Source organism: Poecilia reticulata, chromosome 17 (assembly GCF_904066995.2).
Source record: "Poecilia reticulata chromosome 17, P_reticulata-male-v2, whole genome shotgun sequence".
NCBI lineage: Eukaryota > Metazoa > Chordata > Actinopteri > Cyprinodontiformes > Poeciliidae > Poecilia > Poecilia reticulata.
In genome coordinates this window covers 3,320,998-3,347,368 of record NC_088846.1, presented here as the reverse complement: position 1 = coordinate 3,347,368, position 26,371 = coordinate 3,320,998, and the positions used below count along the sequence as shown (strand labels likewise).

The window sequence follows — 26,371 nt, the reverse complement described above, 5'->3', positions numbered from 1 at the left end:
CCTGATGACCCATTAGCAGCCCAATAGATTGGACAAAGCTTTTCTTCGCCATGAGCTCTGCAGGGGATGAAGCTGGATCTGGATTTAGGAATGTCATAAAAGTGGTGATAGTTGGGTGTACCTTTAAAAAGAAAAAAAAAATCCCTGACTGACCACCAGCTGAAACGACCAGATGCATATGGCGGACCGCTCATGGTACTGACTCCATCATGAGTCCTCTTCCTCTTCCAGCCTAGTAAGCTGCACATTTACAAGCAGATTCATCTCTTATCTCTTAAAGCTCTTATCCCGGGCTGCCGTGCGTCTTCCCCTCCCCTTTATCTGCATTTGACCCTGGGCTTTTAGCGTGGCGAAGAGTGTGTGAAAGTCAGCTTGACCTCTCGGGTTAACCTCAAACACAAATCACCACGCGCTTTACAAAGTGCTGAGACAGAGGGGCCTTTTCAGAGATACGCAGCCGGCCACGGCGTGATAACCTTTAGTTTCTCTCACAACACAGCAGAAGGGAAGCCGTCTGCAGGCAGAAGACGAGCCACTCTGCTGGAGGGGCTGGGGGTGGGGGGTTGAGAAGTAAAGTTCTGTGTGATTTGTGATTAGAGTGAAGCATTCACGTCCAACAGAACACAAACACCAGGCAGGAGGTTGTGTTTTCCCGTTGCAGGATTTTGCAGTAATCTGATGTTGCTGGGGCAGTTTGTGAGGCCTTTGGGGTCAGGCTTTCTGCATCTCTGAGGAGAGATACCCTTCACATTCTTCTTCTGTGTGTGTGTTTGTGCATGCATGCTGACCCACACAGCCCACTCTCTTTTGCTCTTTGACTCTGATGGCCATATAAGGCAGCCAGCACCATGGTAACCACAGGGCTTGAATAGCAGTGTCAAATCCCTGGGAGCACACACACACATAGGCACACAAACACACAGACTACCCCCTCCCCCTCTGCATACACTCCTGCAACCCTCCCTGTCCCTCTATTTGCTGGATCTCTCTCTAACACACAAATAGGTTGGAAGGGGAAAAAAGCAGTGGGGTAAAATGCAGTGAAATCCAAACAGTGTTTTGCTTCTTGGGCATTTCAATTCATAATCTGATTTGGGAACCAGAGAGACGGAGGAGGAGGGGGGGTAAGAGGAGCACCCATTTCTTAACACACACCCCCTCCCCCTGAGCCAGGGGGGAAAAAGGCTTCACACACATACACACAGAGGTAAAACAGCATGCAAGGCTAGGCCGCAAGTCATTAGTTCTTGGTGGGCAAGCACTGACAAAGGACTGAGGAAGAAGCCTGGAGAGCATCCACAGGAATTAGAGCTGAGCAAGAACCTGATTTTTTTCCCCGTTTGTTTTTGTTTTAATTTTTCTGTGTGAGGGAGGAAGTAGCCCGAGGATCCTGTCAGAGCCGAGCCGACTCAGACAGCAGCCAATACCAGTGGAAAGGCTGCACTTCCTTGTGTGCATGATCTGATTGAGTGTTTTGGATGCGAGTACGAGCCGCGGGCGGTCCGCGTCGCCTTCATCTGCCGCCGCAGCAGCATCTGCAAGTCGGCGTCGCCTCAACAAGAAGGGAGAAGAAGAAGACAGAAGCCCGCGATCCGACGAAAAGTGGCGTTTTGCGTGTGTTTGATGTCCTCACAATGCTGCTTGTGCTTCAGAGTGGATGGCTGCGGAACATTAGAGCCGAGCTCTCGTTCTCACTGGTCGGAAGGAGGATCTAACCCGATTAACTAATAATAAAAAAAACACACACAAAAACGACTTTCTTCGTCTTCAGCTAGAAAAGCCAAAAAGCCAAAAGACAGCCGTTTGTATTGAGGTAAGCTCGCATATTTTCTATTTAAAATAATGACGTCTGTGTTTGCGGGATGGGCTGCTTTAAGACGGGCGGTCAAATGCTCTCCAGGCATGTGCTAAGGCGAGCCGCGCTGAGGTCCTTTTTCAGCCATTACTACTGATGAGACGGAGAGACGCAGAACAACAGTTTGACGGCCAGCCGTCCCTCCCGCGTGTCCTCAGCCTGTTCTGAAGCTGTCTGTCTCTGGGAACTGTTATCTAAACTCTGTGTCTACTGTTAAAGGTTGTTGGTCTGCAGTGTGTCCCCCGTCGGACGGAACGACACAAAGACACCGAACCGGAGCAGGACAACAGAGGTGTTAAAATCCAAAGGAATGCCAAACTAAAAGTTGCCCCAGTGACTCCACACTGTTTCCAGGTCATAGTGGAGTGGGCGGGGACTGAGCTACTCTCTTTTCTACAACCAAACGGCCTCATTTTTACCACTGAAACATTGGCAGCACTGCTTATTTAGCCTGCAGACTTCCCCTCCTCCCCCAGTTCTGTTCATATTTAACTTGAATTGGCTACTAAATGAAGACGGAGGGTAGCTGAAGAGGTTAAACCAGTCCGGGTAGAAAGGGGAGAACACACACCACCGTCCGGACTCTGGGTTTTTATGACCGCTTCCAGAAACCTCGGCTGCCTGGCCCCATTTTCTTCCGCGCTGACTCCGTAACCAAGCGATGGCCATGGTGAGTGGGGGCTGGGGAGATCCCAACGGGGGCACCAACGGGCTGGGGGACAAGGGCTACCTACGGGGGGAGGAGGAGGACGGGTCTCCGCAAGCGGGGGGCAGCGACATGGAGGCCGGGGACGAGGACAAGGCCTGCGTGGTGGACTGCGTGGTGTGCGGGGACAAGTCCAGCGGAAAACACTACGGTGTGTTCACCTGCGAGGGCTGCAAGAGCTTCTTCAAGAGGAGCGTCAGGCGTAACCTCAGCTACACATGCAGGTGACATGAGGCATCATGGGAATTGTATTGTTATTGATATAGAGGTACTCAAAGAAATGACTTATCACACCCTGATAGAAGCTTTGAAAAGCGTACTTTAAGACATGTCATTTTTTATATTATTTAGTCTTTTTCTTCTGCTCAAGTAGAGAAATTGGAATTGCTTAATGTTGATTTAAAAACAATGTAATTTAAAAAATGACCCCATTGTCATTTTAATGACAATGGAGTTTAAATGCATTCTGTCAGTCACAGATCAGGATTTCCAACTTTTTCCTCATATCAGATCCTCATATCCCCTTTTCAAGTTCTAATACAATCAGAAATGGGTTAGTGAAACCTATCCATTAAGGTAAAGTCCTTTAAAATGTTTAAACTGACATGTCAGATCAAAGATGTCCAAAATGTGGTCGGAGGGCCATTTGTGACCTGAAATGCAGTTAAAGAACGATCCATCCCACACAGATGGTTGATGCACATGAAGACTTTTTATGTGTAATCAGGGTAAAATTATTTCTGACATAATTTTTTTTTACAATGGAAAATGTTAAGTACAACACAAAGTATTCATCTTTTAATAACCAAGCTTTTAATGAGTAGAACCATGTCTATCCAGAAACTTTTACTGAAAAGCAGAATTTGCTACAATGAATAACATCCCTTTCCTACAAAATAAGATCTACTATATTTACTGGACTAGTTTTTTTTGTGACCTTGGCTCACGAGTACTTTTGACTCTGGCGTGACAAACAGTTTGGACACCTCTGCCTTAAAGAAAACTAGAAATTGTTATCTGCCTGGTGCTAATGCTAGTGAACTATTGCTCTAAAACAAACATCTACACATGACTAGAGTTAGGGGGAACACTTGCCGACTGATGAGCGGGTACAGCTGGCTGTTTGGAAAGAAACGTGAACACTACGAAGGGGCTGGCAGTGGAAATAGTGGAGAGGATCATAAAACTTCTTAAAATCAATACAGAGTGCTGATGTCAGTGTTTGAGTAAACCTTAGGTAATTGGCAGGAGTAAATGGATTTACACACAAAAAATGGATGTTTGGATAAAAACGAAATTTGATGAGAAGTCCTGAATGGGTCACGTAGGTGTTGAAGTGTTGAAATGCTAGTTTGATGCCAGTTAAGTGGGACTTCTAAAGGTAAAGGACCAGGGCAGAGCGAAGTCCTCAACACTGCTGGAAATGCACACAAACACACACGTTTCTCACGCCAACAACCAAAGTTTGGCGAAAGCCATGAGGGAACCTGGAGCCTGATTTATAAAGAACAATGTTTTTCTCTTTATTTAAACGCATTAAAGCTCCTTAAGGACAATGATTTAGATTTATTTTTCATGTTTCCTCTGTGGTGTCCAAAGTGTGGCCCCCCACTGCAGTTCAAGAACGGTATAAATTTGGCCATCCAGCATTTGATACTGATGCACGTGGATGTTTTTTTGTAATTTCTTTAGAATGAGATTTTCATATGACAAGTTTGCATTCTCCTAAACAAAAGATGAAGAACTTTTCTTTTATTGGCTTTTTTTTTTTTTTTGCTTTTATTTTTACTTTGGTAGTAAGTCGTACCACAAACATTCACTCCCTGACTGACCAGGCTTGACCTGGCAGTTTTAAATTGTCATTATTTACAAAATCATGCAAAGTTGGCACTTTTAATTGACTTTTAATGCAACTTTTAGAGCAACATTGCATTAAAAGTGTCATTATTTACCGAATGGCACTTCATGACAACTGTCATAAACATTCATAAAGACTCCTTCATGTTCATGACGGATGTTATGTCATGTTTATGACACTGTCATGTCAGTCGTATGCACACCCCTTCAAATAAAGTGTTACCACAGGTTGGCTATCAAACAGATAGCCAACCTGTTTGAGTTTATCATGTATTTTACATTGACAGTTATATTCCTAATTATACTGACTGAACAAATTAAAGTTGTTATTACATGTTTGACTGAGCTAGTGGTCAAACATGCAGCAAACATGTACTGTAATCAGAACATGTTTGTACTGCAGTCACACTTGTAATTCAGTACATTTATGTCTGTTAAAACAATGTCATTCAGCTGTTTTTCTGTATCAAATCGATATCGACCGATACTAACCCTCAGATATCTGTATCAGTATTGGTGAAAAAAGTGGATCTGTGCATCCTTAATAATTAGCCCAAATAGTTAAATAATTGTAAGCATAAGGGATAAATATTACATGTTCAATTTATTATTGTGCAGGAAAAAGCTAAATAAATCACAATAAGGTTTTTGCGTTTTTAACTGAGGAGAAAATGAAACATTTTGAACTCAAGTTGCAGATTTTGAACCTCGATGCAAAACGTTTCGACTCCCCCGCTCTGGACTGTTTGAAAATAATGTGTCAATAGTTGCACGGTTAAACAGTGTTTACATTTTTCAGGCACGTTTCTCAATGTCAGAATGTCCAGCTGTTAAAATGGATACTGTCTCCATAGCAACTGACCCAACATCCTCCAAGCAGTTTTGCCAGGGATAGGCAATTATCTGTTCTCATTGTTTGGAAAGTAGATGAGTAATTTTGAATAAAAAAAATATATAGACTTGCTTAAAAATGTATGGGACATAGAAGGAAATTTGCGTTTAGCCACGCTGCTTTTTGACATCCAGAGAAAGGGAAAGAAAAGGTCACCTTCAGCTGCAGGGAGTTTTGCCACGCTGCCCTTTAACAATTCATTACTTTTCAACTGAAAATATAAACTCGGCAGCGAACACTCACCATGTTCCAGTTCAGAGCAGAACTTCTATCATTGCAGTCTTGACCTTAAGGGCACATCTAATAATTAACTTCATCACCCGACACCCCAAAGCTGAATCCATCTCAGGTAATGTGTATGAAAGTGGACCAAGGTAGTTAGAGTTTTTCTTTTTTGACTCAGAGTTTCAGCTCTGACAACTTGAAGATTATGGAACGGTTGCGATGTGTGAATGACTCAACTATCTACTAATAAAGAGCAACGTGGAAAAAACTGCTTTCATAACCCGTTAATAATGCATGTGACTGTAACAGGAAGTATTGGTTTCAGGCTGTAGATACAGCTTTTATTCATATCAGTAGGTTTACAATAGAGCAAGATGACTTCAGTTTTTTTGTCCTAACGGGTACAGAGGAGGAAGATGAACATAGTTCTACGGGTCTTTGGATATTTCTTGTATCATGTTAAATAATTCATACCTGACTGAGTGCTAGTCAAACTGATGAGCAACATCAGTTGTATTGAGTATGTCATCAAGTGGTACTTTATGCATAAGGCTGAGCCTTATGTACAGAGATTTATACATGCAGAAAGCAGATTTATCCCAGGAGTTCATCTGGTGCCTTACATGGCTGCTATACACAGAAAAATCACAAATACTGAATTTAGATAAAACGTTAATATAAATGTTTGACATGATCAGATTTTACTTGATGTTATTCTTCCTTCTGCTAATGTAATTTAATGTTTTGATTATGACAGCGGTGGTGATGTTGCCATCTGTAACTGAAGGTGGAACCGATAAGTTCCACCTTGTCTGGGTCCCACCCACTGGACTGGTGGAGCGGGGGGACTCTGCATGCTGGGCTTCGGCGTTGGTGTGTGGAGGAACCCTGTGTGAACCGGGCAAGGTGGCGGGGTGCACACAGCCCCTGTGGCTGCGGTGCCACGAAATTGTGTGGCTTCGGAGGTAGGGCCATTCGAGTTAAGCACGTTCCCATGGCGTGCGCTGGATGCGTTGGATAGTCGGCCCTCGTGATGATTATAACAGCATGGAGCAGACTACTGATGCCGTGACGGACACGATTCAATCCGGAAAGCGGTATGCGCCGCCTAGCTGTAGCCAAAAGCTACAGCCAGGCGTTCTGCACATGATGGTTACCAACAGTCACCCCCAGTATTGGCAACTTAGCAACTTTGTCGTTATATTTATCAACTTTTTAGACTTAAAAAAAAAAAAATCAGTATCTGCTTACAGGTACCGAACCCAACTTCGAATCAACGGGTCAGGCTTTTCAGACATTGCGATTGGCCAGAAAACTGCAATCAGCGCGCCCATACTATTTATCTGATTTAGATGTGTTAAAACTAAGCTGTTTCTGAACGATGACGGCGACTGGGCTGACATTTTGATACCTGTCACTTAATAGAGAATGGATTTGTATCAGCAGTAATACCCAAACTGCTGTAAAATATTGGACATAATAGGGAGATAAAAGGTCAACATTTTGTTGGCCTCATAAACTGACCAATCCAGACATTCATGCATGCATCCCATGTGTGTGAAGATCAGGTGACTTCAGAAACCAGAGGGCTTTCCATTATTCTGACTGACAGTACATATGTACATCCTTCAACAAAGTAAGCGTTATCAATCCAGGAAGCCGTAAACGTCGATGAATTTGTGCATCGTTAATACATCCGATGTGCACGTTTTCATGTCGACTTATTTCTATGTTTTCAGGTCCAACAGGGAGTGTCAGATTGACCAGCACCACAGGAACCAGTGCCAGTACTGCCGTCTGAAGAAATGTTTCCGTGTCGGCATGAGAAAAGAAGGTAACTACCCGCTGCCACTGGCCAGCTCCCGTCCAGTCTGATCAGCAGGAAAAGATGAGTCAGGGAGGGGCAAGTTGGGATTACTGGAAATATTGATTGTGTGTTAATACGGGAATAAAGCCTGAGAATTCCCTCCTCACGTGTATAAGTTGCTCATCCAGCTCCTTCTCCTGTACATGTGGGGAAAAAGCTACATGTGACTGAACAGCCTGTTATTAATAACGGAGCAGCATGATTTGGCTCAGATCAAGATAGCTTAGCATTAGTGGCTGCGTGGCTGTTAAGCTACAGAAACCATATAACACAGAGAACTTAGCAGGAACAGTCAGTGTTAGGTGACTGAGCTCATATTCTACAGGGGAAAATAAAAAATAACCAGTCAAACCTCCAAGTTATTAAGATCTGTCATTTAAGCAGAAAGGTAATTTTCATTAAAAAAAATGAAATCAAAGCAAAACAACAGAGTTTTAGGGTCGGCTCTGTGCAAAAACACTTTCATACTCTGCACTAGTAATGCGAAGCGTTCAGCTTCTAGCAGCCAGTGACATTTTTAGAGTCATGATTCGATTCAGAAGCAATTTTTAATCCAGACGTCCATTTTCCTATTTAAACTACGTGACTAACAAGAGGAAGAGACTAGGTAAAGTACCAGTTTTAACTTGATGTTCTTTAAGGTTCCATGTTGTATCAAATTCCATTGTTTTATATTCAACCAAAGTAGGTGTGTGTATAAAATTAGGTTAGCTTAGCTGCCTGGCATCTGGGAATTCTGAATATATTCAAAATGTATTAAAGTTGTACATCTTTGCCGCTCCTATTTGCGAGTGTGTGTGTGTGTGTGTATATATATATATATATATAGGCCTGTCACGATAACAAATTTTGCTGAGTGATTAATTGTCTAAAAAATTGTTGCGATAAACGATAATTGTTTCAAGACCTTTTGACACCGATTTAATGGAAATGACGTAATAATGCATGTGATTTCCTGCCATAGATAAATACACTTTATTTTTAAAAGAACACATAACACTGGAACTGATAAACTAAATAAACAAAACAACCAAAAACAAAAATAAAATAGATTCTCAGTCTCCATTAACAAAAACCGTAAAAACTAAACAACATAAAGCCAAAGTAGAAATAAATACTGCATTCAACAAAAGAGTCCAGCTTATGAAGTCTGAATACTATATTTCCCTTCAGTAATCACTAGATTTAAATAGAGAAGATGAGCACTACCTAATCCGACTACCTAATGCAGTAGTTCATACTACACAATTTTTTGCTTTCCCTTTACGACAATCTTAGATCGTTGGCTGATCTGAGATTGTCGCTGAGATTTCGTAACCGATCATCCTGTAGTGTATGGTGTGTTACGGTAGATCTTCGTGGCCGCTCCATCTAAATCAGGGGTTTTCCCCTACTGGGAGCTTAACGCTGAATGTGACAGGTAGCCAATCAGAAAGCACGGATTCTCCTCTGTGTTTTCTGAGGGGAAATTACGAGGGGAATCCCAACCAGCTGACATGACGCAACCCAAAATCCAGCGGACATTGGAGATATGTGGAAACAACATTAATGTTTATTCAACATTTCATGCAAAGAACATAGAAATGACAAGGGGAGGAGTTGGAGCCAAATTGCTACTACAGTTGATAAATCCGGTAAGTTTTCAGCTGTTCTTCTTTAACGTGACATAAATAGGTTAGAATGATTTTCATTCACTCAGGACTTTACGCTGACTCTAGCCACGGGTACAGGTAGATTCTAGTAAAGTACTAATTAATGCCTGATTTTAAAATGAGTTAACTATACTGGTAGCCCTTATTTTGTGCCCATGTGGCTGGACACCACAAACGATCGAACCCGATCGAACTGTTAGGATTTCTGTCGGCTAATGTTTGATCTCTCTAGTTTTGAAAATGGGCCGAGAGTCGTGTGCACTGGACGTTACACTAAGGAAATGAGGAAGGGAGGGCCAGTGGAGAGCACCAGAGCTGAGCCTTTTTTCATTCAGTGTCATCAACAGAAAGAAAAAAAGGAAGAGACGATAAAGCCGATAATTAAAATGAGGTCGATAGGTTTAATTTATCGTGCGATTAATTGATTTATCGTTTATCGCGACAGGCCTATATATATACTTAATATTTTTTGCATCACTACTTGGCACTATGTGGGTTAAGGCTGCACAGAGCCATATGCAGGCCTGACAAATTTCACAATTTTTATGATTCTTTATTGTAACACAGCAAGATTCCCCAAACACCAGTTATGGGGTTTTTTTTCAGTCTTAAATTTAATTCAAGGTAGCATTGAAAGGGTTTTAAAAAGCCTTAAATTTGACTAAATTAGATCTGTACATTGCCTCTTTTGTCATTGCTGATGTGTCTCCTAAACCATCCTGCTGACCATGTGCTGGTTTTCCCTGTAGTGGCTTGGCACACACGCACACACACACGTTCACGCAGACACAGACATGCACGCCCTCTCTCTCTCTCTCTCTCTCTCTCTCTCTCTCTCTCTCTCTCTCTCTCTCTCTCTCTCTCTCTCTCTCTCTCTCGAGTGTTTAGTTGTTTCTTTCCTCATAATCACAGATCATAAAGCATGCTAATGAGACACATTATGGCTCCCTGTAGAAAACTTCTCTCTGCTGCACCGCCTGCACGGAGAGGTCAGAGGTCAGCATCTCTGCTGCGTTCCTGTTTAGGATTCTGCAGCTCGCTCTGGGATGAGCTGGTTCTTGCATAAGCTCGCCACATGAACTCCTTTCCCTGAATGTAGCGGTCAGTAATCCAGCTGCCCTCTGATTCACCAGTAATGCTGCGAGTCATGGTGAACCTTCTGTTTCTGAAACTGATTGCTTTGGAGCTCTGTCTGCTAAACGGGCAGTGTTGTGTAAAATCCACTTTTTTAGCTTTATGTCATGTTATTCACTCATCAAAAGTGTTGGCTTAATTCTTTCATGGGTGTTTGAGAGATCATTTAATCTCCATGGCAACCATTCAGCTGTTCCAAATGCCTGGATGGACACGGACATAGATGTAGCTCCTGAGCTTCCACATTACAGAGCAGCCTTCTCCCCACGACTCCCCCACTCAGCTTCTTCAGGCTAGCCAGCAGCAATTAGCAATCACCTGGTAGGACTACGGATCTCTTGAGCTCATTGTAGGAATGCTGGTAAAATGTAGTTAAAGGGATAATAGAGGAGCCATGTTGTGATGACTTCCTGAAGGCAGTTTCAAAAAGAGCGGGAGGCCAAATTTCAACGCTTTAAATTGCGAAGTTAAATACAACTGAAGGCAACATCGTTACTTGATTGTGCTGTAAAATGACCTGGAAAACGCATAATACTGCCCTTTTAAGAATTTTATATTTTTGCTCAGATTTCTGAACAAAGTGATTACGCCTGTCACGATGAGAAATTTTACTGGACGATAAATTGTCCCAGAAGTTATTACAATAAGTGATAATATTGTTGAGACCATTTTCAAGTAATGGTGCAATAATGCAAGTTTGTTCTCAAAGATCAGTTAACGTTAATTTTGTAAAGAACATTTAACACAAGAACTGGAGGATATAAAAAACAACATAAAAAAAAACGACCATAAACAATAAATAAAATGGAAATAAAAATCGGGCGGCACAGTGGCGCAGTTGGTAGAGCTGTTGCCTTGCAGCAAGAAGGTTCTGGGTTCGATTCCCGGCCCGGGTCTTTCTGCATGGAGTTTGCATGTTCTCCCTGTGCATGCGTGGGTTTTCTCCGGGTACTCCGGTTTCCTCCCACAGTCCAAAAACATGACTGTCAGGTTAATTGGCCTCTCCAAATTGCCCCTAGGTGTCAGTGTGTGTGTGCATGGTTGTGTGTCCTGTGTGTCTCTGTGCTGCCCTGCGACAGACAGGCGACCTGTCCAGGGTGACCCCGCCTCTTGCCCGGAATGTTAGCTGGAGATGGGCACCAGCAACCCCACTGAGGGACGGGAGGGTTGCTGGGCAAAGGGTGTAAGAAAATGGATGGATGGAAATAAAAATCACAAATGAAAGAGCTAATGATGTCAAAATTGCCCTTCAAAAATATTAATCAACACAATGGAACTTACTGACTTGATTTTAATTTATTATATGATTGATTAACTGGTTATTGTGACGGTATTAAAAGTGATATTCTTCAAGCTCTTATGAAAGTTTCCGTCTGCCTTCAGATCCACCTAATAGTTTAGCATCTTCTTTGCTGATAAGTGACATACTTTAACTTCTCAAACATTTTGTTTGTTCTCCAACCTCCCCAAAATCCTGCATCTTGTTTCCCTCCCCCCTTCACCTTCCCCCCTGGTCCCCCAACCAAACTACAGCAGTTCAACGCGGGCGGATCCCACCTCAGCCGAGCCTCAGTCCCTCCATCACACCCATAGGTGGCGCCAGCGGCATCGGTGGGAGTGAGTTCTACAACAACAATGGGGGCGGCGGAGGGGGCCAGCCGGTGTCGGAGCTCATATCCCAGCTGCTCCGGGCAGAGCCGTACCCCAACAGCCGATACGGACACCAGTACAACCAGCAGGCAGGTCCAGACAACGCCATGGGCATCGATAACATCTGTGAGCTGGCCGCTCGGCTGCTCTTCAGCACTGTGGAGTGGGCCAGGAACATTCCCTACTTCCCTGAGCTGCCTGTGTCGGATCAGGTCAGCTCTTCATGTCTGTGTTTTTTTTATTTTTTACTCCTGGCTGCTGAAAATCCTCTGAGAAACAAACTGCAGTCAGATTAAAACGAAGAACAAAACCAGGTTGTGATCGTTCCTCCAACCCACAGGTGGCGCTGCTGAGGCTGAGCTGGAGCGAGCTTTTCATCCTCAATGCGGCTCAGTCGGCCCTGCCGCTGCACATGGCGCCCCTGCTGGCGGCGGCCGGCTTCCACTCGTCGCCCATGTCGGCTGAGCGCGTGGTGTCCTTCATGGACCAGGTGAGGATGTTCCAGGACCAGGTGGAGAAGCTGATGAGGCTGCAGGTGGACTCGGCCGAGTACAGCTGCCTCAAGGCCATCGCTCTCTTCTCACCAGGTGATTGTTGTTGTTCACGCCTGTCCTCGGGGTCACTGTTTTCCCTCACTGCAGTTCTGAGTTCACATGAATTAAAGGGGCAGTACCATATAACATTCACTTTTGAGCTTTACATCATGTTATAATGTTATTCCCTCATCAAAAACATACCGGGAGTGTTGCTTGGATTTTTTTCATGCATGTTTGAGAAATCCTTTAATCTCTGTGGCAACCATTCAGCTGCGCAAAATGGCTGCTTGGACAATCTCCCTCACCTCCTTCACACTAGCCAGCAGCAATTAGCAAACACCTGGGGGAACTGTGCCTTTGCTGAACTCATTATACCAGCTACTTCTCAGTGCGATGCCGGTTGAAATGTTGTTAAAGGGTCAGCACCTGATGTGATGTCAGAGACTTTTTATTGTAATTTTAAAAATATGGGGTCCAACACAAAATATTAAACTTTTAATAAACACACTTTTGCCTTCTCCTTAATTTCAGAGTACAGTGGACCACGGTTTTTGTGGGTGTTAAGGGCTACAAACAGCTAAAATCTGCAAATACTTGTGACCCCCTCTAAAATTGCATAGAACTAGTAATTTTAATAGTTCAAACAACAAATATACCTAAATATGAATGAATGAATAAGCACAATGGAAACCCTCTGAGCACTACAGCAGAAACTAACATCTCTAGTCTTTCATATCTAATTCTTGAGGGTACAGCCAAGAAAAACAAATGGCATTGCAGGACTGGCTGCTTTGTGAACACTAGCCAAATAGCCTGCCAAGTAGCAGTCTAGCTTCTCAAACTGATTTTTCTTTTCAAATATTTAAGATATTCATCACAGTAAAATCCACAAATACTGATCTTTGTATTGAATTATTAAAGTTTGTTAAACACAGCAGGAGTTGTTTTTATCAAAGACAGTGTAACACATGTTGCTGGACGATAAATTGTACCAGTAATTATTGTGAAAAATAATAATATTGGTGTTTTGAGATAATTTCTAAGTGATATATTAATATAACATCTCAAAGACCAATACACTTTAATGTTTTAAACAAGTCAATACTGGAAGATAATAAATATAATAAAACACGACAAAAACAATAAAAAAAAAATGGAAAAAATAAAAACCACTTGCAACCAAAGCCATAAATTAGATTATGATGTCTCTGTAAGCAATTTTTTTTCAGAAATATTAATCAGAATAGAATTTATCAAGCTCATTGTAATTTATCATGTAATTAATTGCTTACTGCAAGGCTCGTGTTTTTTCAATCAAGCAAACTGGATGCCTTTATTTTAATAAGTTAACCTTTCCAAGTTCTTTTTTTTATTTTTAGAGCCATAAGAATTAATGCATGCATTCTTTAATTTTAAACATATTCTTTCTCTCAGTATTGTGACATTTAGCCAACAGAAACTCTTTTGGCGATTCTGAGAATAAAAAAGGAGAAGTTTTGGTCTTTAACTTCAGGATGTGTTTGTCTTTTTTTATTTGCTGTATGTAAACTTCTGGCTGCTGGTAGAATATGTTTCGAAACAGACTGGTGTGCAAAAAAGAAATGGTTGCTGATATTAATTATTGATCTGACCTGCTGTAGCGCCATCTCTTGGCCTGTTGATGAAACTGCGGTTGTTCCGTTTTGTTTCCTGCGCTTGAGCAACAGCAGTGATCATTGTGCAGCTTTGTGCTTTTCACCATTAATCTGTTACAATAAGCAATCAGTTAATCAATGTCAAATTTATTTGTATAGCACAATTAAAATAAATGGCTTCAAAGTGCTTCACAGTTTACACCAACCATCATAACATAAAACAAAGATAAAAACAATAAAATTAAAATGAAGACATTAAATAGCAAACAGAAAACAAGTTGAGTAAAAGTTTCAGAAAAACAGCAACTCAGTCAGTCAAAACGGATAATTTCACTTTTAATCACTCAATAAAATGTAATTAACTCAATTTTCTTTCTGAAGATTGATATTTTTTGAAGGGAAATTACAGACATCACAATCCATTTTATTTATGGCTTTTGTTTGTGTGCCTATTTTATTTATTTTTTTTGGTTGTTTAATTTTTCATATTTGAAATATCTTCCAGTTCCAGTGTCAAGTGTTCTGTTATAAAACGTATTTTTTCGTCAATGAGAGGACGAACTTGAATGATGTCATTCTCTGTGTATTTCTTGAAAATGGTCTCAAAACATCAATATTTTCATTTACTTCAATAGTTACTGGGGAAAATCTACGGTAACGAGCGTCGGCACTGCTGCTGGAAATATCCCAGTCACAACTACAAATTTTGTTCAACAATAAATTGTCCCAGAATTTATTGCAAGAAAATAATAATATTGTTGTTTTGAGATTGCATAATAATGAACACATTATCAAAGATGAATAAACTTGAAATTCTAATAAACATTTAACATTGGAATTGAAAGACATTTTAAATGTACAAAATAAACAACAAAATTAATCACGAAGAAGAAAGGGGGGAAAAAACCAAGCTTTTATCATCCAGTTTTTGGTAGAGAAAAACAATAAATCATACCGTTTGAATTTATCATGTGTTTGACTGATGTATTGCTTATTGTGACAGGAAACATTAAAGAAGCAGCTCAACATGAAGCGTTTAGGTTTTTTAGATAAAGTTGAGATCAGCTGTGGAGTGGTTTATTCTCTCAGCTCATCACGACTCCTTTATGTAACCTTCCCACACACCGTTAAATAACCTCCCCTCCCCTCTGCAGACGCCTGCGGTCTGACCGACCCGGTCCACGTGGAGTCACTGCAGGAGAAGGCCCAGGTGGCGCTGACGGAGTACGAGCGCATGCAGTACCCGTCGCAGCCGCAGCGCTTCGGCCGGCTGCTGCTGCGCCTGCCGGCGCTGCGTGCCGTCCCCGCCAGCCTCATCTCCCAGCTCTTCTTCATGCGCCTGGTGGGGAAGACCCCCATCGAGACACTGATCCGAGACATGCAGCTCTCCGGAAGCTCCATCAGCTGGCCGTATGTCCCGGGGCAGTAGCTCCACCCCCTAGCCCACCCAGCCACCACCTCCTGACTCATCACCGTCCTTCTGTATGCTTGTGAGGCGCGGTGCCAGCTGGCCGTCCATCCTCCCTTTCCCGTCTCGTTGCCAACCTGGTCTCTCCGGTGCCAGAATGCAGCTCCGCACGCTGGGATCCAATATGGCTGCCGCAGCCCGCATGTCATATCGACTAAACTCAGCCTCACGCAAGGAACAGCAGGGAACAGCAGCACCCTGCTACGGATCCTCATAGAGGACAAAACGGTTCTTTCCTCCATGCTGCGCATCATGACTGGAACGGGTTTGTCTCATGAATTACGAGTTTTGTCTGCCAGGCTGAACAAGACGAAGGAAAATCACCAAAGTTTCTGACATCATCCTCAGATTGTCGTCATGGTAAACGCATCAGAGGAGTGGATAAAGAATACTAAACTACAAACGGCTCCATTGGGAACAGACCGATACCTCATTAGACATCAGAATGCTTTAGTCGGATATTTCCTGTAGGATTTGTTCACCAGAAACCGCCTTCTTTTTGACAACTGCCTTGCTATCGAGGCCGATGAACCTGGAGCTCCTTCTGGCTCAGGAGCTCTGTCTTGTATCTTTTAAAAAAAAATCCTGTCATTTTCTGTTGTCTTTTAAAAAGATTAGTTTTTAAATGTCTCAGTACAGTTTACTCTGCTTCGTTTGGATACATTTTATGAATGAGATGCATAAGGCCGACGTGGAATTTTGAATTGACAAAGGAAAATTAGAAGATTGATTTTTAGCAGTGAAGAATCACTTTATGTCCCTTTACAAAGCGCCTTGCTACAGTATTCACACACATTTGTGGAGTTGCAGCCCCGAACGGCCATGTGTTTTTATTGGAAGTTTCTATGATGTACAGACACAACGAAGCACATCAAATAAAAACTCCAGCTGCTGCTCTCCTGGGGAATGAGGAAGAGCTTGGTTTATGGCGGTTTTTTGCGTTTCATGTGGCTCCGCCCACCTGACCGACCCGGATCAGTTTTGGCTCTAGTGGCTTTTATTAAACAGAATTTTGTCAGGAAAGAGGTGGAGGATGGAAGGGGAAGGCCTGTGGTAAATGGTCAGAGAATGGGAATTGAACCTAGGACTTCCTGTGCTTCCCTTTAACAGTATCTTTCTTCCTACTTTTCTGTCTTGTGGAGTCTACAACTAATATTTACCAGAGCTGCAACTAACCATTATTTTAGTAATGAATTATTCTGACAAGTCCATCCATCCGGTGTAAAACTGCATCAAAGTGTTGTACAAGAACGATAATAAAATAAGTTGATAAAAAGAAAAATGACAAGAAAAGGAAAAAAACACAAGGTTATTTTACACAATATTAGAAATACACGAGAAGGTGCAAATAAACAGACAATTCATTTTCTTAAATAAGAAAATAAACATTTTATTCCCTAAAATGCAATAACAGCATTATTTTAGTGAACACTTGATAATTTGTATCAAAGAAATAATCTGCAACTAAAAATCCTTCAACACGTGAAGAGATCAGGCCTTTCTGCTGGACTCTGCTTGTTAACCAATTAATAATTGGACAAGATATTTTTTTTAGAGAATTTGAACCAGGTGAAGCTTAAACTCGAGGAGTTCTCTAGACACAGTTGCTTTTATCTTACATGCTAAATGTCCATAATTTTTCAGACATCATGAGACCTCAATCTCTACTGTAAACTTCTCCACACTTTCGTCCCTGATCTACTGCCGGGGTCCTCTAGTCGCTATGGTGATGCTGGTCCTCTAATGGTGCCAGATTAAATTCTGGTCATTGGTTGCAATGGATTTTTATTCAGGAGTATCAAAGGGGCAGAAAAAGTGTTTGACACACTTTTCACTTTTATTTTAAAAACAATTATGCCTTTCCTTGAACTTTACAATTATGCACTAACTTTCTATTGATCATCACCAATGGTTTGCTTTGTGGAAACGAAGGGGTGTGAATACTTTTGCAAGGCGCTGTACTACACCTGGGGGCTGCAATCTCTTGAAAATGTATTAAAATATGTATATATCTATATATATTGACGCCAACTTTGTCTTTTTGCATGTTCAGATGATATTTTTGGTTCTCTGATGTCGAGATGTTTTTTTTTTTCATCATTTACACTATTAATCAAGTTTGATTTCAACATTAAAGTATTCCTTTAACTCGTAGCTCCTAAATGCTTTTTTTTCCTCTGAGATGAAAATACCTCCACTGAAACATGAAGGAAGCCAACAGAACGAGAACAGAGCTGGAGCTGCTGGTGGGGGATGGAGCTGATGGATCAGAGGAGAGTCTATGCCAAAAAAACCAAAACGCTCCACTGTTTGAGTTGAAACGGAGAGCCTGGTCCTATTGGATTTACCTCATGTGATTAGTTCAAGAAGCAGGTTCCAGATGATGTGATGGAGGCCATTAGAATAGAAAAATTGGTACATTTCTGCCAAAAAACAGAAATTTTGAGATTAATCTCACACATTTTCTAGAAAAAAAAGGACATTTATAAAATTTACAGGGTTTTTCCCCCAGAAAATGTCTGAGCATAATATCAAAATTTCAGTTTTTTGCCAGAAATTTACTTATTTTTCTACCTATAATTGCCCTAACATGCTGTTGTAGTAAACTTCACATTCTCTCGTTTTTCTTCTTTTCTTTGTTTTTTGAAACCTTCACTTGTAGGTGAAATATTTAACATTTGTAACCCTTCTGCTGGGCCTGTTTAAATGCTCAGCCATGTTTTAGAGGACTGAAGAGGAACATATATTTTTTTTTTTATCTGTTATCTGGGTTTTCTAAGACTCCAGATTTCCTGTATATGGCTGTTATTAAAAGAATCAAACATGACGTTGCGTCAAAGCTTCTTTAGAAAATGTGGTACTTTTATCTGTATAAGAAATACCAAATAAACACAGCAACATGTGACAACTCAAGTGTATTCATGCAAACTATATGGTAAGTCTTTCACTCGTCCCCCTACGTTCATTGGTGACGTATGTTTTGGTTCTGTCGGCTGAAGGAAACCTAAAATAACTGAGCAACAGATCAGTCTCAGAAAACATCCTGGCACTTTTACAGATAAGCTAGAGAATGTGTTGACTTCACGTGCGGCATAACAGTTTCTGTTGTGTGTATGTATGTATGTATATGTATGTATAATATATATATATATATATAGGCAACAACTTAATACTGACTCCAAAGGGCCAATGTGTTCTCTGGAGGTTCTTTAACAGAAGCCTTGATCGTAGATTTTCACCAGATGTTTGATGTGGAAAAGTTTTCTTCGAAGTTCTTTGCTTTGTTTCTTCTTAGCCTGATGGTCTTCAGTCTGGGAAAAAAAAGCAATATTATCAGTAGTACCTACAGATGTCCTGTTTTGTGTCTAAATGATCCTGAGCTTCATTCAGGCACTTTGTATCTGCCCACGTCAAGAACATTTGCGGGGGCGTTTGGCTGGTGCAAACTTTTCTTTGCTTCCCTTTGATTTTTATTACTTCTTTTTTTGCGTTTGAATTATAATCAAACGCAAAACTCAAACTTTCAAAAAGAAACTCTAAAACAAGTCGTAAACAGACTTCAAGAATTAAACTTTGGACTGCACAAAAAGTGCTCTGAAAATGTCTGCTGATTTGCATAAGCAATGCTCTGAACATTTTTGAAAACTGTTGACGGTTGACATGTATTATTTTAGTTTACATCCTTTTTGCCTAATGTTCTGCGTTCTGGTCTCATTGTGTGTCTCATTGCTCTAACAAACAGCTAATAACAATAAATCTCTACACATTACAGTGTTAGGGTTTCCCTGTCTGATTTGTGGATCCCTTTGAGTCTTGTTCAGCTCCATCTGTGTTTATCAGTCTCCTTCCCTCTGTTTGCTGCTCATGCTTTCCCTCGGCTGCTCAGCATTCCCCTGATTACACTCAGCTGGTTCCTATGCAACCAGACACCTTGGTTTCCTGTCCTACCCGGTTCCTCAGCCTGTACCTTCATGCCTTGCTGTAAATATTTTGTTATTATTAAAATCCTTCCCTCGCCATGCTGCTTCGGAGCTCCATGACATATTGAGTCCTGTTGCTGCTGATGTTATCACCTCTGTTTGCTCGTGTTCTTACTGTGCAAAAGAAAACCAAGGGAACGGCAACAGAACGCTCCGGTTCCTGGAGGTGTCTGCACAGCAAAGTTAACATTTCCTGGGTTTTCATGTAAAACTGAGGATATGATGTTTAGCAAAAAAAATAATCTGTTAGAAGGAAATAGTAAAAACTAAACAGCTGGTCCCATAAATATTAACACCCTTAATCTAATGCTTTGTTAATGCACTTCTGGATTCATTTTCTGGATTTGCAGCTAATATAAATTTTTGTGAATTTGAGGAACCATAAATTATTTTTAGTTTGTTACGACTTCTATGTTCTCCACATGTCTGGATTAAGAAGAGCGGCAAAGCAGGAGGATTTTTTTTAAAATAAATTATTACTTCCTGACTAAAATCTCCCAGAATGTGACAAAACAACACAGCTGGACCTCAGGTTTTAGTCAGATGAAATATAAATAGTTAAAGTAGCTGTCAGTTTCAAAACAGGACTGTCAGCTGTTTGCTAGGAAGGTGACAATAAAAAGTGATATTATTTGTTAGTATCACGATAAGCTTTCATCTAAATCAACACAGGATGACTTTCTGTGAGGAAAGCCAAAGTTTTAGAATGGCCTAGCCAAAGTCCAGAAATAAAAGAGCCAGAAAATCACAGAGGTTCCCAGGAAACTGTCACAAGATGTCCTAACAAAAACCCTGAAAATCAACCAAAAGATTCTTCAACAAGCTGTTAGTTTAAGAGTTAAAGCCAGGCTTTTACATACACTAACTGAAAAAGACACAACCATTTTTCCTCACTGTCTGAAGTTAAATCAAACTTTTCTTGTTTTGGCTTAGCTACAACGACCAAACTTATGTCATACAGGATAAGGCAGTCTCCTGGATACTGACTACATGTATGTAAACTTTTGAATTTGAGGAAAGCTACAAAAAAAATGTTCTCACCAGGGTTTTTTCTATTTGACTTCAGACAGTGAAAAAATTGTGTATGTCTTTTTATTCAGCATATGTAAATATCTAGTTCCAGCTGTGTGTAACAGAGTGACAGAAGATGTAGCTAACAGGTTAAAGGCTCCAATGGACACAGAGGTCAGAGGTCACCATACCTTTTTCAGGTCTTTCAGCCGGTTGTATTCATCTGCTACACCCTGCAGGCCACAAACAAATGTTCCACTCACATGTTCACAAAGTTCAACAAAAATTGCAGTCTTGACTTATCTAGAGCTAAACAGAGCAAAAAACAAACAAATAAAGCACCCTGCAAAAGCATTCCGACCTGCTTTTTGTGTTTTTTTTCTCATTCATTTTTTATCTGTTGAGATTTTATGTAATAAACCCAAATTAGCACATAGCAGAAGAGATTTTAAAGTATAACATTTGGAAAAGGATGGCAGGATATATTTATCCTCATTCTCCTTCAGTCTGATTCTCCTGAATACATCCCCGTAGAGTTTGCCTTCAGAAGTCACCCTCTGCTTGTTCAGTAAAAACTGAACACAAAATGTTAAGCCTCATGTGAGCCTCTGTTATGACTGCAGAAGCTTTCGCTACATCAGACCCACCTCGGGGCTCTGATGGACCTTACCAAGCTCCGCCCAGAAACGCCCTCTAAAATCCCACGTGGCTGCATGTCTCACAAACAAAGCCTTGCGATGCTTAGTTTATGTAAACATGGCGTCTTTCATTTCGACTGACTCTCTGCAGAGTATTTCTGAGTCGATTAGTTTAGCATTTCTGCTGGATTTTCACAATATATCAGCCACGACAATGGACAAGGGAACCAGCAAGTTCATGTCATCTTTTTTGGACGACATCAATGTGTTTTAGCCACGCAATGCCTCTAACATTGTGCGCGTCACAGTGAAATGCTACCGGTCGATGAGAAAAACAGCAGATTCTCACACCCTCAGCATAAATATAGCTGTGGACAAGATCACTGATGCCTATTGTTCTTGGGTAAGTCGGACATTCATGGTTTGTTGGCAAATGTTTGAGTGTGCCTAGGCCTGATACACGGTACTCGGTGCTACCGTGGCTAACACGATTACAGATTAGTAAAAAGCCTTTTCAAGTCAAATTAAATCTTTAATGTATGTCAGATACTGTACACATTGAATATTGATCTGTTCAGCTAACGTGAGGCTGTAACAGACAGGCTTCAGGGTGTAGAAGTTGTATAGGTACTGCCATTATGCTGCACTTGGCTAAAAGGTTTTCATAATGGATGTGTTTATTATTGACTTTCTTTTTTTCATTCACTAAACACAAAGAAAGCAAAGCAATAATACTTAAACCAGCACACAATCCTTTGTTCTTATTGATCCTACGACGGTTGAGCTGCAAATGCGGTCGTGCACACGCTTTGATCACAATATCAAATCCGATTCTGGAAACGGATTTCCAAAATCCGTTTCAGATCCGTTCATTAATCAGCTGCACACAGCAGCTGATTACTGCTGTTTTACTGTACAGATACCCCACTGACAGTGGAAAACCATTCTTTTTTGAGTCCTGACGCAAAAACTTTCTGTCGGTCTGCTAGTCCACAATGTACATTAGCATGTGTTTACTACTGTAGCTTGTGTTTGTGAGACGGTAAGGCACGTAGTAGCTGCGCTGTGACGTAAAATGGGCATTAGCCAGTGAAACGCGACCCCTGTGGTAAGGTCCATTGGCTGCTTCTAGTTAGCGCTGGGAGAAGTCAGAGAAGTTTGATTCACAGAGTATCTGTCTCCTACCATGATGTCACAACACTGTGGCAGCTTAAATAAAAAAATAAAAAAAGTTTATAAAAGTTATATCCTGCAGCTTTAACTTGACAATTTTAGCCCATGTAACTAGAACGTTTGGACTCTCCTGGTGTAGCAAAAAAAAAAAAATCTAATAAAAGTTTATGTAAGAATGGTAAAAAGATGTTAAAAAGATCAAGGCGGAGGGGGTGGGGGGTGGGTGAATACTTTTGCAAGGCACTAAATATAAAGCAAAAATAAAGCATATCAAAGTAGCTGAGGCTTTTCTCCTGGCCAGCAGTCCTCTCTCTGGTTACCTGGTACCTCACGGAGCCTTCGTCCAGTGTGTCCAGCTCTCGGCTCAGTTTGTGCACCTGGTCACTGACGTGGTCCATCTCAGAGCAGAGCCTCTTGTAGTGGGCCAGATCCGAGTCGAACTCTTTCTTGTACTGGCGGCGTTGCTCGTCTGTGGTTATGGCCGGGTACAGCCTGGAGGCACACAGCAGCAGTTTTACTGTCACTGAACCGCATGTTCATCAGTATCTCATGCGTGAAACAGTAATCACTTCAACAGCCAGTTAGCGTGACATAAAGATTATAGTCATCACAAAATATATTGCTATATTTTTGAATGATGCATGTTTCTGTCATTCTCTCTCTCTGATGTATCAGATGAAGGTGGAGACAGCAGCAGAGACCTGACCCACCTGTACAGGTAATCTCTCTGGTCCCAGTCCAGCTCATTACCAGTGTCCCCTGAGGTGTAACCAGTTTCGTACTGGGACTCGGCCGCCAGCTGAGCAGCAGGAGTGGGTTCTCTGAGCTGTTTCTGCGGCTGCTTGTTGGTGTGATGAAGAGGAGGCTCCCTCTTGTTGGTGTGATGAAGAGGAGGTTTCCTCACGCTGTCGGTCTCGTAGGAGCTGCTGGAACAAACCGTAGCTCTGGTGTTTTGGTACACAGGCTCAGGGTCGCACCTGGCGCTGTTCAAGAAACACAAAATCAGCAATGAGAGAAACATTTTCACACAGACTTTAACATTTCAAAACCTAGATCGATGTTTTGTTTTTTTCAAAGTGGGAGCCATGGGGTACACTGATGAGGAAAAGAAATGCAAAAATAAAACAAAATAATAACAATAACCCCATAAATTTGTTAATTCTAAACTTTTCACCATAATTTTTGTTTTATGTTTTTCAATTTTTTTTAAAGATATACGTTAAAATAATTGATTTACACATTAGATAAGACTTTATTTGAAGGGGTGTGCATAAGATACAGTCATGAACATGAAGGAGTCTTCATGAATGTTAATTATTGTAATGAACGTCATTCGGTAAATAATAACACTTTAAAGACAAAGTCGCTTTAAAACTTGCATTAAAAGTTTAATTAATTACTGTATTACACTTAATGACGAGTCACAAACATTCATGAAAAATCCTTCATGTTCACTGTTATTATTTTATGACAGTGTCATGTCAGTCTTTGCACACCCCTTCAGATAAAGTGTCACTAAACATTATTTCTGATGTTGATTTTCTGATTCATCAAGCTGCTGTGTTCCTCCAGCTGGCGTAGTAAAGCAAGAAATGAAAAGGTTTATGATAAGAAAAATACCAGAGGAAGCATTCAGCAGCAAAGAACCATAAGAACTGTGAGAATAAAATACATTTTGATGTGATTAAAACAAAATATTACACATTTTTTATGATCAATCAAAAGAGGGGATTGTGATGAAGAATTGTATTTTCTGGTAATAATGTTATAATATGTAGTAATAGATAATAAAACTCATGACCAGTAAAATCCGAAGCTGTGAGGCAGCATTTATGCTAGATAAATATAGTAATCATCAAATAGGGAATAAAAAAACATTTTAAAAGTTGACATTTCTGTACATATTTTGCTGTATTGTCTGTGGGTGTGCAGAGGGCGTCCACGCCAGGTCAGAGCTCTTTGGGGGGCCTGACCTGGAGATTAGACAAGCATCAGCTTCCTTCTTCCCTTCGCTGTTCTCCGCCATGAGGTCGGGTGCCGCGCGTTCTGACACCACAACGGTGGGCGCCTGCTGGGTGCTGCGTGCCTCCCCGACGTGGTTCACCTGGCAACACAGACTGCACATTTTATCGAGATCAAGGAAGTGGAGGCAATGAAGCAGAGTGTCGGATCATATTCTGAGTTTTAGTGAATAAAAATGGAAAGAAAAACTTATATGAAGCACAGGGAAACCGTGAGAAATACAAAAAGCAACAGAAAACACTTGAGCGGAATAACAGAGGAGTGTAGGGACGGATGATCCAGCAGTGAGTGAAAGGAAGGAATATGAAATGACAGAGGAGCCAGAGGAGCTAATCACAGGTGTAGGGATGCAGCTGGGGAAGGGAGCAAATGGAAAAATAAGGAAATCACAAAAGAATCATAATGTTTAGAATGTGATTATAATGTCAGTCACCCGGTAAAAAAAAACACATTTAAAATACTGACTTACGCTCAAAGGCCAAATATGTTGTGTTACAGGTAACTGAACACATCCAAACAGAAATATGACTCATATTTAGATCCTTTAAAGTTTTGTTCTGCATAAACCTGATATCATCTCAATGAGCAAAATGAAGAAAGCAGAAGGTTTCGCCTCATTTTGGGTTCAATGCTGCATAGTTCGACCCAGGAAGTCAGAAAGTTTGACCTCCATTCAGGAAAAAAAAACTAAAATCTGTCTGAACCTCCTCTGTTCCAATATGGCTGCCACACACAAAACAAGACTGAAAAGTGAAATCCATCTGCCCACTCTGGATGTGTGCAATCAATTTATTGCAGCTATTTTATGTTTTTCTTTCTCTAGATTTCTTTGTTTACAGTCGACTTGACCTGGATGTGCAGAATGTCACATTCTAAGTGGAAAATGATTAGTCATTATCTCACAGATACACGACAAAAACCTGACAGTTAGAAAATATTTCATGCTTACAGTATGACCAGAACATATATATCACACACTCATTCACACACACTGTGTTGCTGCACCCTTCACACACTCCAACAACTATTCTTCCTGTTGGATTCTGTCATTTACTCTTCCAAAGCTGCTCTTACTTTAATGAAGTGAGGCCCTTCTCTGTTTATTTTAACTAAGGGTCACTTTGACTGACACAAAAATTCAAAAACCTGCAAGAATGCCTACAAGTGACGCATGCAGCTGATGAAACTGTTCACTAAAGCAGCACACAGATTGCTCTGAGCCTCCTCTGCTCCCTTTATTAATTCAAACACAGCGCAGAGGCAGTTCTGTTCCTCACTGCTGCATGAATGCACACAGAAAGCCTGCAGTGAACAGAGTTGTATAATAGAGTGGATTATTTGGTGATAACCTTTCTTAAAACTCTCTTCTTTTCAGTCATACACTGTACTAACAACTCGCACACAAATGTTATCTTTCTCGCACACATACACTGTACTAACATCTTGCACACGCACACACAAAATACTACAATTGCGCACATACACTACTAAAATCTCACACACGCAAACAATTTTTTTTGTCTTACAAGACTAAGATTGCACATATGAACTAATAAAATATAGACTCGTTATTTTGTATGTGAGACACTCAGTTTTGTATGTGTGAGAGGGAAATTTTTCGTGTGTGTGAGAGGTGTCACGGAAGAGGCAAGGCATAATTTGGAGATCAGATAGCGCATGCGTTATACCACAATGAAGTTAGATTCAAGTTAGATATTGGAGCTCCACGGTGCAAGCGGCGTTTAGTTCAAGGTTAATCCGATTCATGAACGCTAATTTCGGCCAGCCATTCTCTACTGCTCCCTCCTCAACGACTCGTCGGTTCACATAGGGCGCTACTCCGGCTTTAGAGCCGAAGTTAGCGGCCTCATACCCGGCGTTATAGCCGGAGTAAGCAGCCTTAGAACCGACGTTATAGAGCCGAAGTTAGCGGCCTTAGAACCGGCGTTTGAACCGGAGTAAGCAGCCTTATAGCCGGCGTTATAGCCGGAGTAAGCGGCCTTAGAACCGGCGTTATAGAGCCGAAGTTAGCGGCCTTAGAACCGGCGTTTGAACCGGAGTAAGCGGCCTT

The 26,371-nt window shown here is 41.3% G+C and overlaps 2 protein-coding genes across 3 annotated transcripts in view; one reads left to right on the top strand and one right to left on the bottom strand.

Annotated features, from left to right (window-relative positions):
- The first annotated feature begins 992 nt into the window (after nt 1–992).
- nr2f6a (nuclear receptor subfamily 2, group F, member 6a) lies at nt 993–18,303 on the top strand. Of its 2 annotated transcripts, none has more exons than XM_008433429.3 (6): nt 993–1,813; nt 2,075–2,785; nt 7,275–7,369; nt 11,725–12,050; nt 12,179–12,425; nt 15,163–18,303. In XM_008433429.3, exons 2-6 carry the CDS (start codon nt 2,517–2,519, stop codon nt 15,435–15,437), a joined length of 1,212 nt encoding a protein of 403 aa, XP_008431651.1. In that variant the 5' UTR covers nt 993–1,813; nt 2,075–2,516; the 3' UTR covers nt 15,438–18,303. The 2 variants fall into 2 exon arrangements, with proteins under 2 accessions (XP_008431651.1, XP_008431650.1); XM_008433428.3 differs by having other exon boundaries at nt 11,722–12,050.
- ocln1 (occludin1) overlaps nt 18,112–26,371 on the bottom strand; it is a 29,539-nt gene continuing 21,279 nt past the window's right edge. Inside the window, 5 exon segments of the mRNA XM_081598022.1 lie at nt 18,112–18,787; nt 20,659–20,700; nt 22,599–22,770; nt 22,989–23,261; nt 24,252–24,382. Of these exon segments, the coding sequence (XP_081454148.1) occupies nt 18,686–18,787; nt 20,659–20,700; nt 22,599–22,770; nt 22,989–23,261; nt 24,252–24,382 (720 nt within the window). The 3' untranslated portion in view covers nt 18,112–18,685.

Bases quoted from the DNA above. Each gene is read 5' to 3' on its own strand.
- nr2f6a (XM_008433428.3), top strand. From the start codon at position 2,517: ATGGCCATGGTGAGTGGGGGCTGGGGAGATCCCAACGGGGGCACCAAC. The intron at 7,370-11,721 runs GTAACTACCCGC...ACCAAACTACAG, and splicing joins TGTCGGCATGAGAAAAGAAG to CAGTTCAACGCGGGCGGATC. The intron at 12,426-15,162 runs GTGATTGTTGTT...TCCCCTCTGCAG, and splicing joins CATCGCTCTCTTCTCACCAG to ACGCCTGCGGTCTGACCGAC.